Source organism: Watersipora subatra, chromosome 11 (assembly GCF_963576615.1).
Source record: "Watersipora subatra chromosome 11, tzWatSuba1.1, whole genome shotgun sequence".
NCBI classification, from domain to species: domain Eukaryota; kingdom Metazoa; phylum Bryozoa; class Gymnolaemata; order Cheilostomatida; family Watersiporidae; genus Watersipora; species Watersipora subatra.
Genome location: NC_088718.1, coordinates 5,622,385 through 5,640,541, shown reverse-complemented (window position 1 = coordinate 5,640,541; position 18,157 = coordinate 5,622,385). Strand labels below are relative to the sequence as shown.

Sequence of the window (18,157 nt, the reverse complement as noted above, 5' to 3'; positions counted from 1 at the left end):
TGAGACCACAGCAAGTTATTGAACTGTAGCTTGTTAGCGTGAATCTGTACTAGTTTGTTTTGCTGAAACATTAATTTCTTTTTTGACCAAATAACCGTCAAGACTGAAATAAACACAAAATTGAAAACAAATAATCCTAATTGCGTCAACTTCTAATTACAATGTTTTGTGAACGTGTAGTTAAATTATAAATTAACAGATACTATTGTTAAAAAGGAAACATACCTATTAGCTCCTTAAATAAAATCAAATTCACTATTATCCACTATTTGTGATGTTACAAATCTTTATAACCATTCTTTTGACTATTTCCCTAGCCAGCAATAAAAATGTAAAAGCTGAAGTGTCTGCTCAGCCAATAAAATGTTGCATTCAACACAGAGACGGCCCTGGCAATTTGCAGTACACTCACACTATGGCATTTCACTTTGGGTAGTCTGTTCGTGCAATAGTGTTTCACTACACACTCCTCAGAAATCGTTCCAATTTCTCAAGCAACTGACTAACAGTCTGTTACAGGGCAAATTGACTACCAATGTATACTAAAAATGAGACCTACAATGACATACATTAGTTAAATACAAACTTGTTGCGTGCAAGAAAGTACCATAGGACTGCAAAAAAGAAACACAAGCGTTGTAATGCAAAATGAGGAAATACCCGTGGAGACTTAATTACTAAGTCACGGATGGATAAACAGGGACACGCATGTTTACCATCAAAAACCAGAAACTATTTGAATAACGCATGTATATACAAGAAAGTATAACTCATATCTGTATCATATAACAGATATCCCATGACAATGATATTACACGATGAAAATACATGAAATACGCAGCATTAGAAAAAATGCAGTTTAGTACACTGCGCAAGCAATACAGCTAGTGCAATTTGATATTTCCAAAGAACTAAGTTTTAGTAGTATTACACTAATTTTTTTATATATTGCTCACGATATGATACAGATTAGAAAATACATAGTTTATACTATACAACAATTACTCCAAATGCTGCTAATGTCAATATTTTTCATGTCCTCCCTTGTTTTTCGTTACAATTTTCAGTCTCCTCGGCGTGCTCTCAATGAGCCTTTTACAATAGTTTTACTGTCTTGATTTACGGCTTCAGAATTTGAAAACTGATTTCTACTACTTTGTCCTTGAGTTTGTGCAACAGATTTTTGATTGGTTGAGATCTAGACTGACCTGGCCATGCAAGCACCTTGACTGTCATCTGTTTCCAGCAACCTGTCGCCTTCAATCTGTGGCCAGGCACTCCATTTCGCATAAAACTAGTGCATTCATGTAGCCCTATATATAAAGTTAAAGGTTGACTTGCAATAAAATTCACATTACAGTATTTGGTATCAAAAGATTCACTATATCTTACTGTGTTGTGTTGTAGGTGCCAAATATGTGGAAATGTGATTACAAGCTCTTAAAAGCTCAAATCCTCTGAAAACTGCTTCCAGATACAGCAACTCTTGTTGGCAGCAATGCTGTCCTCATTTTCTCAATTGAGCTTGTTGGTAAACGAATTGTGGTTCATGTGAATATGAATTCATTTCGACTCGTGGTTGCCTCTGGTCGACCTCACTTTTTCCAGTAATTGTAGGAGCCTGTTTCAGCAAACGTAGTTGTAACAACTCTTGGACTGTCAAGCTTAAAGGTTAACTGATGTACATATAAGATGGTAGAAAGGTGTTGTTATATATTTTGTTGAATATGTATTTCTACTGTGTAGTACACGATGAAACTAAAAATGATAACATAGTACAGTTGATAAGTTTACAACAACATATGTAAACGATATTGTAATATATTAGAGCAAGTCAGCAGCATGCATATGCAAATAGTATAAAATTGATTATAACAACAATCTTAACATACAGTAAAATGCCAGATTCTTGGTTTGTAGGAAAAATACAAATACAATCAAATTGCAATATTGAATTTATAAGCATAAATACCTTAATGCGGCCTTCTAATCTGAGAGTTCTTATGTTAGTTGATTGATTTTCCAAGCAGAATTAATGGTTCTTTGTATATCAAAAGTTTATTTCATTACTTTGTTTATTTGCTTACTATCTCTCTTGAAATCTGAGTTTTAACTGTCTCCCTTCATATCTGAGATATAACTGTCTGTTGTTGGTCAACTCAACAGTAGATGTTTTGATCTCGCCATGATTGTTGTTAGGCCAACAAATATGAGTTAAACACAGGTGTAAAAACATTAAGCGTGAAGCAACTAATTGACTTTCCATATTGTTGCTATTTAAAGACCACAGGTTTATGTATTTTTTTATTATGTGACAGCGCAATTATTAATCGTTCTGGCAGCAGCTGTCGTCATGTTTTTACAAGTGAAACAAATCCTTTACACTAGTGATTGCTCAGTGTACTGCTTTCTTGCTACATCCAAACTTGCTTAGCAGTCCTTTTTCACTATACTCTTCTTACCTAAAACCAATATCTGGGCTTTAGTAGTTGGTGCTCATGCCTGGTTCCGACCCATGGTCACTCTGCTGCTCGGGCTAAGATTTGTTATCAAACTAATCCAAAAATCAAGAAAAACAATATTCCATGTGCTTGAAAATAATAACCGGACCTAAGGGGCAAAACTGCAAGGCCGACTGGTGAGATTAACTCGAGCCAGAAGCTAACTTTAAAAAAAATGTTTCAAATTTACTTAGTGGCCTCAAACTTTTGCAAATTACTAACAGCATGGCCAATAACTATGCAGTGTATGTACACCTGATAATCAATAAATATTTTGTTAGGAGACCAATCATCCAATAATAAAGCAGAAGAGTTCCATTCATCAACACCTTAATCAGGAAAAGCAGCATGATAAAGTGAACTAGTCAGTAGCAAGTTGTTTTACCTTTAGAGGCAGAGCCAAACAAATATAACTCATGATGACCATTGCCACCAAAAGACTGCATCCGAGAGATGGTATCCAAGCAGATTGAGTGACGAAAAGCAATTAATACGCATTGATGATGGTCAAGTCCGATAATAACAAGAATTGTAATATTATCGTTAGTAAACAGCGCCTACATAAAAATAACAAATGACTAGCGGACAGAGAATGTCATTTTGTTTTACTTTAGTAGTTAAGGAACAGTTGGAGCCCGTAGCCACGGATTAAGCAGATGTTTTGCGGATGGGGTTGGTACTCTCCTGCTAACTCATTAGAAATTAGCGTAAAGTTATTACTGAGACGTATTACTCAGGTTCATTAACCCTTTCTTGCATGAGTATAGCTGCCATTGAGCTAGAGGAAAATAAGCAATCAAAAACTGCACATTTACACACAAAATACACGCAACATTTATTATTTTACTTCTACCCCATCTTATACATACATGTATGTAAAAATTAATGTCCTCATATGAGGTCACCATGCAGTTATGAAACAATGCGCTCTGTCCTCATATGAGGACAAACTACAGTTGGTTGGTAGCATTATAGGCTGTAGTCAGGCAAAGTCACTTGGTATGATATGCTCCAAAGCATTCTGGGCAGAGAGCTTTTTTGCAAATTGTGCACAAGTATCTGGTTTTGCTGTGGCAAGTTGGAGCAACACATCGGCTTTCATATTTCATAGCTGACTTTTCTGGCCAGTGTCCAGCATCAAGGTTGTATCTAAAGTGATTCAACCTGTGTTGTGAAAATTGTGAGCTTTTAAGTTGTAGGGTTATAGCAATATGCACATGTTGACTAAATAAACATTTTTACAAGTAAAAATTTTAAAATAAATGAGTAAACTATTACCAAAATTATTAGTAAACTCAAGACTATTCAGTAATTGAAAACTTCATAATGATCACTTTGCTTACCTGATCTCATCTGGTACCCTCGTTCTGATGTTTGTTAGACTAGGATGGTGTACATATGGGCTTGATGGCCTCCCTTTTCTTTGATTTGAAATTGTCCAGCTTTGTGTGATTAGCGCTCGTGTCACAGAGCTGCGAAACTCAAGTAAGTCAACGCTGTCTCTATGTTCCCAGCGATGGATCAGCCATCCATTCACAATTGTGACATTTACAAAGTGAAAAAACAGACGTAAATACCAACGCTTGTGCTTCAGGCTGTGCCTGTAGCATGAAATCAAAAGATCTGTTAAATCTACTCCTCCCATATGTTTGTTATATACTTCAATAGCACGAGGCCTGATAACATCCACATGTTTCTTTGCTTTTTTTGTCCCATCGTTTTACTATGCTGGTTGGTTGCATACCAACAAATGTGCTTGCAGTGTAGACAACATTGTTATCATTCCACTTCACAATGGTGATGTTGTCTTTGTTGGTAGCATAGGTAGCACTTCCTCTGGTTCTCATACCTTTAACACATCAAAACTGCATCTGCACCGCATAGCCAGTTTTTGCGAAGAGTACCAACAGCATATATCTTTTTCTTCTTTAGCTCGTCAACAGCTCCAACGTTGTAAACAAGTTTTCCAAGTAAACCTTGTGGTTCTTGCCAGCCAAACGGTCTGATAACCGCATCACAACATCTGGGCTCAGTCCCAGGACTTTTTCAGGTCTATTACCGCTTGCTCCTTGATACAATTCAAAGTCATAAACGTAGCCTGACACACCTGATCTCACCCATAATTTGTAATCCCATTTCTTCGGCTTACTCTTGATATATTGCTTTAGACCACTCTGGCCAGTGAAAGAAACCATCTGCTCATCGATACTATGACATTCCTCAGCATCTACACTTGTAAGAAACCTTTTTCGAAGAGCTTCCATCACAGGGCGCAGCTTCCATACTTTATTAGTAGAGTTTGCATCATGCTTTTCATTATCTACAAAGTGAAGGTGACGGCGTATGGCTTCGAATCTATTGACGCTCATTGTATCAGCAATCAATCCACATCGAGGTCCTTGGTTGCTGGACCAATACATCCGTAATCTTGGATATCTTATGTAGGTGATTACAATGTTTATTCCCAAAAATACCATAAGTTCCCCTCTTGTAAGATTGAATGCAGAGTTGATGTTTACCTGCGACGCGTACAGATTTGTGTTATACACAATGTCATCTAGCAAGTCATTGTCAGAAAAATGCTTGAATATATTGACTGGTGTTTCAGTATTTGTAAGGTTTACTTGACGTTTACCAGTAAAGACATGTTCGTTATGCGCATAGTCGTTTTCATTGTTGATTGTCCAACTAGTTGATGCTTTGATAACGGTTGATGGTATTGCTTCGCTGGGACCAAATGTTGAAGGTGTAGAGTTAGCAACTGGTGGCGTTTTACACATTTGCTCCTGTGAAGCTGCAGCTGAAGTAGTTGCTGAAGAACAAGAAGTCGACGCAACAGCCACTTTTCTTCTCTTCTGTGGCAAAGGAGTTGTTGCGACGGCTGAGGTAGAAGGTGGAGAAGGCAGAGAACAGACAGAACTCAAACTGCTGTTGCCATAGAATTTTCCCCTGCTTAAACTAAAAGTGTTTGCAGAGTATTCCCAGTCAGAGTCATCGCTAACCTGTTCCTCTGGAGCATTCACATTGTAGGCTGCGTCAAAATCATTGTAGTCACCTGATGATGAAATGTAGCCATCTTCAGAGTCTGAGCATAACATAGCCTGAAGTGCCTCAGAGGCTGCTTTTCTGCAGCGCTCACTACTCATAGTTGAGAGATGCAGAAACTTTAGCAAAACTAAAAACAATGTAGACAGTGTTATTATCAACAAAATTTCTAATGAAGACTATGCATAATGGAATTTTCATTCAGTTATTGCATGATGTCCTCAAATGAGGACAATTCATTTTAGCCACTTTGAAAGTTTTACAAGCTTGTGAACAACTTTGTTTTGTTTCAATCATTTGCCTGAAAGACTGAACAAGCTCAGAAAAAAACACCTTTCTAAAAAGAAGAGGAACTGAAGAAATAGCAAAAAAATCACTGATAATTAGCAAACTCACCTTTTGCACAGCTGCCTGACTTCAGATTTCCCTCCAGACCTTGACCTACTTCCTATGACCTCAATAGCAGTACAACAGGAGAGAACAATTTGTAGAATATTGATTGAATGATACAAAGAAAAACAACTTATAATTTTTAGGCTTAAAAATTGAATGTAGTATGTTGTCCTCATATGAGGACGTCATGCAAGAAAGGGTTAAATGCCCATTGGTTGCCCTTTGTATATTTTTTATCCTCATAGGCAATGTTTTATTCCTGCGCATTTTTTTATGTTCAAGGTTTAATATGGAAGCGAACATAATTTCAATTTGGAACAAATATTGCTCTTAATTTTCAAGGCTTAGAAACGTAGACGAAATAGATATCACTCTGTCGAAAGCTATTTATTTTTTTCTCAAAAACTTATACTTAAAGTCACACAATTAAGACTAGTAAAAATTCTATCAGTCAAATATGTTTTGCCAAAATATTTTCTTGTTTGATTTGGTCTCATGCTTCGGCGTTTATGAAGAACTGATTTAAAAAAAAGCTGATGCAAGCAACAAATAGTGCTAGTTGTGACAGCGCAAAATATAGACGAGGTAAACTGGGGGTAGAAGGGAAAGGGTTAAGAGGTAACAGGTTCAGTATGGCAGCTCGATTAGTTATTAGTTGGATATATAGGATTTTAGCATTCTAACTAATCTGATCATTCATAGCAATAGGCAGTTATTTTGAGATGATTTTAATGAAGAATTAATAGGTAGCTGATCTTTTGTGGAAGATCCTTCAGCTAACAGTTCCTCAGCTTTTTGTGGACAGGGCCCAATCTTGTTTTGTCGCAGAATTGGTTTTTTTCATTGATAAGCCAATTCATATATCTTCCAGCTTTCAACTGAATATGTCCAGGTTGTCCTAGCAATCCCTTTTATTTTTTAAAGAAGCTGCACTAAATTATCGTCAACCAACTCATTACAAAATGTTAGCTCATGTTTCCAAATGGTGATATCACTATGGTAATTGCTAGTGTATATTTTGATAGCTTGGGAAATTTGAAGACAGCAAAGATTCTTTGGTAGGTCTCTCAGCTTACAGTTACAGAGTGTATATTTCTCATAATCGTGTCCAAAGCCAGTTTTTTTAGATATTCATAAATATTCCAAGTCATTTGAGCCAGTGTGCTTTAGTATCTTAGCAACAGGTAATTGCCACTTGCCATCCTCTATGATGTCGGCCCAATCTTGTTTTGTCGCAGAATTGGTCTTTTTTTCATTGATAAGCCAGCCAATTCATATATCTTCCAGCTTTCAACTGAATATGTCCAGGTTGTCCTAGCAATCCCTTTTATTTTTTAAAGAAGCTGCACTAAATTATTGTCAACCAACTCATTACAATATGTTAGCTCATGTTTTCAAATGGTGATATCACTATGGTAATTGCTAGTGTATATTTTGATAGCTTGGGAAATTTGAAGACAGCAAAGATTCTTTGGTAGGTCTCTCAGCTTACAGTTACTGAGTGTATATTTCTCATAATCGTGTCCAAAGCCAGTTTTTTTAGATATTCATAAATATTCCAAGTCATTTGAGCCAGTGTGCTCTAGTATCTTAGCAACAGGTAATTGCCACTTGCCATCCTCTATGATGTCGGCCCAATCTTGTTTTGTTGCAGAATAGGTCTTTTTTTCATTGTTAAGACAATTCATATATCTTCCAGCTTTCAACTGAATATGTCCAGGTTGTCCTAGCAATCCCTTTTATTTTTTTAAGAAGCTGCACTAAATTATCGTCAACCAACTCATTGCAATATGTTAGCTCATGTTTTCAAATGGTGATATCACTATGGTAATTGCTAGTGTATATTTTGATAGCTTGGGAAATTTGAAGACAGCAAAGATTCTTTGGTAGGTCTCTCAGCTTACAGTTACTGAGTGTATATTTCTCATAATCGTGTCCAAAGCCAGTTTTTTTTAAATATTCATAAATATTCCAAGTCATTTGAGTCAGTGTGCTCTAGTATCTTAGCAACAGGTAATTGCCACTTGTCATCCTCTATGATGTAGCATTTTAACCAGGCATTATAATGTACTGCTCGGTTGTTATATCACACTACAGGTCTAATTTTTAACATGGTAATATGTGCATGTACATACTTGACCTAAGTCAACCCTATTCTTAAAATTTACTTTTAAATAAACTTGTTAAAATCTGGATCTTCTCAAGGTGTCGGCTGTTGCAATGTGCTGACTTTGAGTTCAACACAAAGGACTAATTGTTTATTACTATTAAAAAGGGAGTGATGATAGGTTTCATGCCTTGAATGGCTGCCATTATAAAAATGTGCGTAGTAGTCATCATCTTCAGTTTTTTGGTGGCGCGTGTTTTTATTTTTAGTTGCTGAATCAAAGCAAGGTTACCACCTAGTATCTTTTTTATAGTTACTCCATCTGGTTTTCATGTCTCAGGCCTCATATTTTAATTTTTGTTTCTGAGTTTTGTGTCAGTCTCATCTTAACACAGTAATAATCCAATGCCTGAGCTGAGGTTTCTTACATGCATTGCTGTGATGATCAGTTCATATCATCGGTAGTCTATTTATAGTATGTAACAACTAGGATGTCCTTGAGATCATGTAGTGAATTTATATTGTTTTTATGCTCTACCTGGAATCAATCATAAAGCAGTTACAGAGATTCTTCAGCGAAAGCTCTTCTATGCTGAAGGATTACATACTTATAGGCAGCATTTTTCTCTCCACAGCAGTTCAGAGGTGTCGGGGAAAATTTGACAAGTGCTTGTAGAAATATCAGGTAACGAGAACATTTTTTCAATCTTATTTGAACTAAATTGTAGCATACCGTACTTTTCAGACTATAAACCGCACCCCTATATAAGCCGCATCTGCTTCATTTTCCAAAAAATGATAATGCAATACATAGGCCGCAGAACTCAGGACGGTGCTTTTTAACGCGGCAGCAACTTTGCTGTTTAAAACGAAACAGTGCCTAACGGCACTGTTTCTTATTAACCGACACTTTTTAACCTAGTGTCTAACGAAACAGTACCGTTAGGTATTGTTTCGTATTTTCTTTCATTTTCACCGGAGATTCTGTTTAATGCGCCCTAGCGGTGAAAGAAAAAGCCACAGAATAGCCGCAGCCTTCTATAAGCCGCATGGCTCAAATTGTCAGAAAAAAGTAGTGGCTATTAGTCCAAAAAGTACGGTAGATTATAACATCTGTTATAATTGTGCCATAACATTTGTTTGTCCGTGACTGGTTGCTTGGCTTGAATGTAGTTTTGCTCAATCTTGTGATGCGGAGTTTTAAGTAGTGATCAAACTACATTAGCAGAATAATCACTAGCATATATTGCAGCTGTAAAGCTCTGGTGGTTGAGGTTTTATGGCCATACATTTTGTGAATAACAGACTTGAGTTGGAAATGACTTCTCTGATTGTTTTTAACACAATTTATTTGGTTGCGTCGCTATGGCATGCATAGTGTCACTTTATACACTGCTTAATAATAGATCGTAATGTATGGCTAATAAGGATTTTTGCAACTACGTAAATTTTATGTTGTAGTTACCCTTGTATGAATAATTTTTGCTAATACGTATTAGAGCAAGAAATATTTCATCCATTTTTCATTGATGGTCCTTGAAAATAAATGCTGTCAGCTTTACTGCCTTTATTACTGCCATTATGGTTGTTGTGACAAATAACAACACTTACAATTGCTTATGTATGTCGCTTTACATAGCTTAAACAACAAAATTTTGCTAGCATTTTATTTTCAGGGGGCTCTTACTGACTAGCATCCATTTAGACCAATGGAAGGTGGTCCAGCCGGTGATAATGCATGTGCTTCAGCAATGAAGCTAATGTCTCCACAAGGCGGCTTTTGTCATCGATTAAAAAAGGAAAGAAAAGGCCCATTTCTCATTGGAGTCGCAGGAGGCACAGCATCGGGCAAGGTTTGTAATATACTTTTGCTGACAGGCCCATCAAGGGTGTGCGCATAGCACCTTAATGAAAGTGCCACATTTTCATGACCTTGTACCTTACCATGAGATGTGTTCACTTATGTAGACCAAGCTAAAGTTTGCATCATAGTACATATCTATATTTTTCAAAGTTTGTCACTGTATTCGTCGTTGTGTATGTCCAGCTATAGCTAATACAATCTTGGATTTAAAATTCCGCATGATGATGGATTTGAATTCGCGGGGATTGCAGTCGCAAGATTTCAATTCACACGCTCCACCACTGACTTATACAAGACGTATTGATCAAAGACACTATCATATAGCGTATGCACATGCTAAATGACATATTATTTGAGCATTGCATCCACGCATTATGATGTTCTTGATATAAAATATTTTTCGCCCAACTCTAGGAAACACTGCTTCGTTATTTTTTACTTTGGGACATTTTTTTTCTGCCACACGATATCAACAATAATTTCTCTTGAAATTACAATTTGGCAATCTGTGTACTGATTATATACATTAGTAAGAGAATGTACGTTGCTCGCCATGGCGAGTTCAGCGTTATTTGTTATGCTAAAAACGGATTCGCAAACTGATAAATGATAAAATTTTAGTTTGAAGTTTATTAAAATACTAAAACTTCCTTAAAGTGTGTTTAGTAAGCTAAATTCATTTAAGTTAGTTTCAGCATTTATGTTACACGTCGGTCTCGAAGATAAGAACTCTGAATGTAGTACATGTACATCATAATGTTATATTATCTTGGATATCATAACCACAAAATGCACTAAAGTTATTGTAGGTAACTATAGTTACTAAGGTTAACATATTATTTTGTTACTATTTTTAATGATTTTTACCAGGAGGTGATTGCATTAGATAATTACTATGGGTTTCTATACCACTCTATGTGCGTCTATGTACGTCTATAGCCTTAGATATTTTCGCATGCCAAGACTAAAACGAACTAAAATCATATAATTGTATACCAAATAATTTTTCATTGTACTCGTAGCAAAACAGACTTAATTTAGCTATTACTTGCTAATGATTTCACATTTACATTTAAACCCTTTTGTGATTGTTTTACTTGTTTTAATTTAGTTTTCCTGCACAAAACATTTTCCTCATGATATGAAGTTTGAAAGTTACAGTTTGACAAAGTTTGAAAACCTTTGCAGTTGCTTTTAGTTTCTCCCTTAATTTATTTCAACTACACAAAACACTTCTTACAATATGTAGTTTGAAAGTTAGAGTCGCAAGTTTTGTTATGAGTTAAATATAGTTTAATTTTCTGTTCAAAGACTTTTATTAGCTGGGCAATGTTGGGTAGTACAACTAGTATATATATACATATTTTATTGATATATATATACTGTATATATAAATATATCTTATATAATTTATGTCATCATACTGTTAAATTAGATAGATTAGATAGATTAACTTAGATAGACTTTTTTAGATAGATTAACTTTTTTTTATTGAATCAAATACTAGTTCAAATATAGCTTTGAAGTTTCTATTTTTGTTATAATGTGGTATTTAACCACTCAACAGTTTTCTCATGTTTGTTTTAGTCTTCGGTCTGTAAGAAAATAGTGGAAGATATAAAGAATGATTTGTCTACAAGAAGTAACCATATTTTTTGCTTGTCTACAGAAATCTTCTACAGAGATCTCAATCTTGAAGAGTCAGAGTCAGCGAAAAAGGGCAATTTTAATTTTGATCATCCAGGTATATCTAATCACTCCCACTCAGAGAATAGCTAATCATTTTAATTTTCAGTTGTAGCTAACCACTCTTATTCAACTACATAGTTACTCACTTTTTTTATATAGCTAACCATTAATTTTTAAAAAGATTGGCCTATGTATATAATATTGTTTTATTACACCGTAATGTTTTAGTACTTTGTAAAACCAAGTCACGCTGGAATAAACGATGCATAAAAGTTAGCGTAAAAAAGCAGATTGATGGCTATGTACGCAGCTCGTTACAAGTAACGCAAGTTTTATTAACGCGTGTGTATAATGGCAGCTGCTCTTTTATTTGAACGCAAATACAATGACAGCGGTAGGGAACAAAGAATGGCAAATAATTTTATGCCAAGTGTTATTACAAATCAGTTTGGTATTTTTAGAGCAGGAAGTTTGGCATTTTTTAAAACATTTTCACAAAAGACTCATGTACATTAGCGATAGCTACAAAAATATAGAACCAAGCTTAACACATGTAATCAAGAAGCCTTGTGAAGTTTAATTTACATCTGGTAGACTTATGTTTTATTGTTATTCCTTGCACAAAATTGTAAGACATGATTAGGCACAAACATGGTGTGTATATGTAGATGCATTTGATGTTGGACTGTTCAGTAGCACCCTGCGCTCCATCAGGGAGAGGAGAGCAGTCGATGTACCCAAATATGACTATCGGAAAAATGCAAGGTATTTTGAAATATTAGTGACATGTTCCTGTAACATATTATAGTATATTTATAAGTCTGTTTGAACTTGGGTTGTATTTTTTTGTAGATGCGCTATTTCTTCATGAATTTGTCTGATTTTTGCTTTACATTTGACACTTAGTTTCCATACTGCAGAAGCTTTATCTGCTCATCGGTTGATGTGAAATTACAGTATTCTGTAGAGGTAATTTTGGTGCGTATCGCTGCTTGCCATGTTGTTGGTTTCTATTAGGTTCACAATTGTCTGTCAAATTTATTTATAGCAGTATCAGAATGTATGCAATTACATTTCTCTCAATGTGTGTCATGATTTTGTATAACCTTCACCAAAGATAATTTCGATTGCAGTGAAATGCTCAAAGCTAGTAAATGCGCAATGCTTAACCCTTTGGCTGGGGAAACGACAAAAATTGTGTTTATCGGTTGCGTGGGGAAATGACATTTATGTCGCTTGCGGTAGACGTTTATAAAGCTGTCGCCTAGTAAGGTTAAACAAAGGATATGAACGCTAGTAAGTTTTAAATATCATCAACGAAATATTAGCCGATGAATTTCGATATGAAACGATTATCTGAGAGGCGTTGCTTTGTGCTAAAAACTAAAGAAATCGCGCTTCCTTGGAAAAGAATAAAAGTTGGAAAAACCAGTCAACATTGGCTCGACGTTCAAAACGGTAAAATACAAATTTATTTGATCCTGCAATCGTTAGTGATTTTTTGTCTGATCAGAATATAAAAAAATTCAGATGATAGAAGTGATGTAAACTTTTTGGACGTTTAGTATACAGTGCACCCTCGAGATACGATGTTGATCCGTTCCAAGGCTGGCATCACATGGCGAAAAATCGTATGTCCGGGTATAGAAACCATTGTAATTATACATTGAAAAAAAATGGTAAAAATCGTCCAAAATTTTATAAAAATGCTGTACATATTGAAAATTAGTAATGACATACTATGTTAACTTTAGTAACTATAGTTACCTACAGTAGCTGCATGTATTAAGTGCACCTAGTGATTATAATCTGCAATACTGTAAAATGGAAAATTGTAATCAAATGTTATGATCGTTATACGGTAAGAAGTTCTTATGTACCTTCAAAAGGTACGCATAACATAAACTTTGAATTCACTTCAAATAAGTTTTGCTTGCCAAACTCACACTTAAAACTAAGTTTTAGTATGTATTTTGAACTATTTTACTGAATTTCAACTTTTTATCACAAAATTTTATCCTTCATAAGTTTCTGTCTTCACTTTCGTTATAAAATTTAGCGTGTCTGGTTGAAGCCTTTTTCAACCAGAATTCAATAAGAAAGGCCGAGCGATGCAGTTATTGAAAGCGGCCTCTCACACACCTGACCATTTAATGGCTACTGAAAAGAAAAATGAAATTTTATTTACTATTATACAGGACGTACATACTTTTGGAGTAACGTGACTTTAGCTGGTACATGTAGCGAATAAAGCAGAGAAGAGGCAAAAACGTATCAATGCTAATTATGTTGCTGTACACTTGAAGATCAATTTAATACGTAATGAAATGGAATTTTTAGCAGGCTAAAGAAAGTTGTCTAGTCCTGTCCAATTTTTCTTCTGGTTTAAAAGAAGAAAAAAATGCTGGTGCAATGCAGAAAACTGCTAGCTAGCTAACGCTTGTAGAAGCATCCAGAGAAGGTGCTATAGTAAGATTTTCTTGTATGAAATGTGCACAAGAATCAATGCAACCATACTTACAAAGCTTGTACATATTTATACCCTAGAGGACAGGGATTTAACAAGTTTCAGAAAGTAATGTGAAGGCGTCAACTATCTTGAGTAGCTAGTTATATGAGGTACATACATACAATGAATTGTATTCACGTAGGAGATAACAAGCCCACCTACAAAGACATGGTTAAACAAGAAAATAAAACATAAAATCAAAAAGAAACGAATAAAATATGAAAAACGTGCCACACAAGAGATAAATAATATATATTATACATGCATTGTTTTAATGTACCAGTCCACATCAGTAAATTAAATACTTGAAATATTTTTGCCAATGTGGGGTTTTCTGTATCTTCTACTTCCTCGCCCTTACTAAATGGTTGCCTCTTTTGAATGCTGATCGCGTGCATGGCCTTCTAACTCCTTCAAATCTTCAGTCGTAAGCTCCTTCTTGTGCTTGCTTTAATGGAGTTCTTGTTTTAATAATAATTGCAAATGCTGATTGGTTGCGAATTGCGATCATATTCCTTGACAATGTTAATAATACGGGTGCCTTCTTCTTATTTACGACATCCAACTTTGTTGACATAGAAATCATTTTTCTTTCGTTTTGTAATGTTTGTATCGGTCTCAGAACCCATAGCTAACGAATTAAATGTAGATACTTGTAGTTATATACATATGCTGACTAAAAGTTTATAGTAAAAGATATTATAACGCTACAAATGAATATTTGCTCTCGCTTGTGTATTTTACACGAAATTTTCCACGCGGAATGCTGACATGAGAGAAGTCGATCATCGTGTCTCTTCTAAACGTTCTGAAAATGTTTTCGGCAAACTATATTTCAGTGTCTTTTTTTATTTCGACGTGCGTTATGAGCACACCGACCGCCAAATTTTAACATGGGCGAAACTTTTCTCGAAATCATATGGTGAAATAAAATTTGTATAGCGAGGTGAAGATCTCACAATGTTCGACTTTATAAAATGAAAAGATCGTATATCAGGGTAATCATATCTCGAGGGTGCACTGTACTTGGAATATACTGAGAAAAACAATCGTTATGGTAGCTCGCACGGCTACGTTATAGCGTTGGACTCTACCGAAAGGAATGCTTCCAAGCATTTCCTACAGAGACATATGCACATGGTTTGTAGTTTTTTTTTGTAATACTAGATATGTAAATGAATGTTTGTGTACAAAAGATTTTGTTCATAGAAATAAATATAAGTTTTAGCTATGCATGTTCATAAAATACCGATTTTATTGAATTTTCCAAAACAAATTACACGACTTTTGGGTGTTTTTGCGAGGCTTTAACCCAGTCAAGGAGTTAATAAAAAGCCTAAAGATCAAGAGCTAAAGATGCTCAAAGAGCTAAAGATCTTTCTCTAACGTGAAATTACTTAAAATGACTTTATATTTATGACTTTATACTTTATTTATATGCATATTTATATGCATATTTATAGCACCCGTACTTATATTAAGGTTTCTCTTTGTGACAATAATAGGCTATCGTTAACATGATTCTTCGAGAGCTGACAACAACCTGCATAACTTTATGACAAGATTTTGTGTTTGTCATTACCATGGATTGCTGCTTGTGCATAATTATGAGAGACGATTACCAATCTTTTTATGAGGAAACAGCTCTTAATAAATATGAGCTTACTAGTCCAGGAATGCTGTTTCTGCTAGTTGTTTAACCTTGTTGCTGTTACACTTTGGTTAAATAATAAGTTTTCTATGGGCAATGTTGGGAAGGTATCATTGCGCATGAACAAGGGGCAACTTTCATAACAATGGCTTGACTGGTTCTTTGTCGAGAAAACTACTAGCAGCAAAGTGTTATCCGCGATTTCTTTCATTTTTGGTTAGATAGCTGCAGGTGAGTGTATAAGTTGGGTGGTTCTCAGAAACCAAATGTAGTTTTAGGCAAATACTTTTTGCGAACGAGGGAAAGGCACAGAGCAAATGCATCTGAAGTTTTGATGAAATCGGCCAAAAAGATGTGGAAACACATTAGGTTGACACAGACTAAGAGACACAGTAATGCAATGACAAAGTGGGGCTTATTGATGTTGATTTATGTCTTTTCTGTTCATATATTTGACCTTACAGTGAATAACATAAAATGCTGCCTTTTTCTCCACTTCATGCTGTTAATCAATCAACTTTCAACTAACATTTCCTTGGGTTACTTGTAGTATTTATAACACTTGAAGTTCAATTTGTCTGTTAATTTAAGTTCGTCTTGAGTTTTCCCTAGTTTATGAAAATATATTTGGTTTTGATTATTTGTTTATATTTCTTCTTCTTGATAGTTGTTTGTTTATATGTCATAATATTAATCGATTGAAATTCATTTCAAGTCAGGCGAATATTAAGCATTTTCGTTAAAAGAAATATTGTTTCATCTCTTCTGGCCTAAAAGTATGTTCGTTCTGGGTGATTGTTGCATGTCACTTGCACGGTCAAGCCAGCAGAATCGTGATGCAAGTTGACATGCGATTCACTTATCAACAACGGTTAGTAATGTGTGATTTGCACACATTGATGTTTGCTGGTAGAAGTAATTAATGAACTGCCAACATTGATAACGATTTACAGTTTAGTAGATATGTTTCCTTTTCAAAATTGCCTAATAATAGTTTGAAATAAGCATGGAAAATTAATCGTTAACTAATGATGGTGTATGATGGTGGTAAAATATGTGTATTTGTTGAAAACCTATGTATTCGTCAATTGTTTGTTGCAAATTTCTTCAATCCCGCGCTGAGAGACTATTGGTGATTATTACAGGCGATTTGCTGTTTATGCAAATTTTGGTCATAATTTATTTGAGTAGACATTTTCTAACATTTGTTTGCTCATTAGTTTCCTATATCAATTCAACTCTCTTTAAATGTGTTATATAATATTGATTCAACTCTCTTAAAATGTGTTATATTATATTGATTCAACAGTCGGAAAACTCGATCAATCATATCTGTCTTACAAACAACCTGCTGTCTGTCTGTAAATTCGCTGCCTGTCTGTTTTTCAGAATTGCCAATGAGTTCATCAGAGTTGAGCCTACAGATGTGGTGATAGTAGAGGGTATCCTTGCCTTTTACTGGCCTGAGATCAGAAACCAATACGATATGCTTCTCTTTGTCGATACAGATGCTGACACTAGGCTAGCTCGCAGAGGTAAAATTTCCTAATAGATGGTGTCAACAGCTTATTTATGTTGTATCATTGATGACCTACCAAATAGTGATGTTATTGCGCTAAATCATCTGTCTCGAACAATTAAGTTACTTCATGTCTGAGATGGGAATTGAACTATAATAAAATGATATTTTATATATACTCAGCTCTGTGGATTTTGTGGGGTCGTGTTCATTCCGATGTTTGATAATGGGATAGTTTGATCACCTAGTATGTGGTAAAGTAGGACAACTCTTGTTTTGGGTATTTAAACCCAAATTAATGAAGTTATCAGAACTAAAAACTAAAGCTCATTACATGGTAATTTAATTTATTAATATTAATTTAATTGTTTGGTGGACTTTTGAGGTGGAGGGTTTGAAAATCACTCCCATTCAAAGAGATATGATCAATCGTATAAACGATATAATTGTGTAATGGATATTTACATGTATCTCACATCTGACAATTTTAGAGAATGATACTGGAATTAAAACGCTTGGGCCTTCTAGTCTTGTATGTAATTAGCGCATTCCATGGCCTTCCACACACATGGGCATTCATGAAATAAACGTTTTATATTATCACGAACACAAAACAGTTTCTTATATCTTTTCTAATTGTGATATATCGCGAGTCGTTTATTTGCGATATCAAATCGTCTGGTGATGTTTGGAAATTGTGAAGCTGTGCTAAAAACTGGCTCGTATTGCATCAGTTGCTATGGCAGTTATTTAACCTATGTGTATGACTTAACAAACTGATGCTTTGCTAATATTAAAACAATTGCCATCAGCAGAGATGAAGCAGTTCATAGACAGATGTATGTTAGTCACAAAATCATTTATGATCATGTAATTATT

At 35.1% G+C, this 18,157-nt stretch overlaps 2 protein-coding genes across 3 annotated transcripts in view; one reads left to right on the top strand and one right to left on the bottom strand.

Annotated features, from left to right (window-relative positions):
* LOC137408574 (EKC/KEOPS complex subunit Lage3-like) overlaps positions 1–18,157 on the bottom strand; it is a 296,168-nt gene that overhangs the window by 60,253 nt on the left and 217,758 nt on the right. The window lies entirely within an intron of this gene.
* LOC137408350 (uridine-cytidine kinase-like) overlaps positions 1–18,157 on the top strand; it is a 31,891-nt gene that overhangs the window by 12,751 nt on the left and 983 nt on the right. The window contains exons 2-6 of one of the 2 annotated variants that reach the window (XM_068094846.1): positions 8,603–8,731; positions 9,723–9,899; positions 11,498–11,654; positions 12,268–12,364; positions 17,149–17,294. In XM_068094846.1, the coding sequence (XP_067950947.1) occupies positions 9,756–9,899; positions 11,498–11,654; positions 12,268–12,364; positions 17,149–17,294 (544 nt within the window). In that variant the 5' untranslated portion in view covers positions 8,603–8,731; positions 9,723–9,755. Of the gene's footprint in view, positions 1–8,528; positions 8,732–9,722; positions 9,900–11,497; positions 11,655–12,267; positions 12,365–17,148; positions 17,295–18,157 lie in introns of those variants that run through there. The other variant, XM_068094847.1, reaches the window with a different exon arrangement.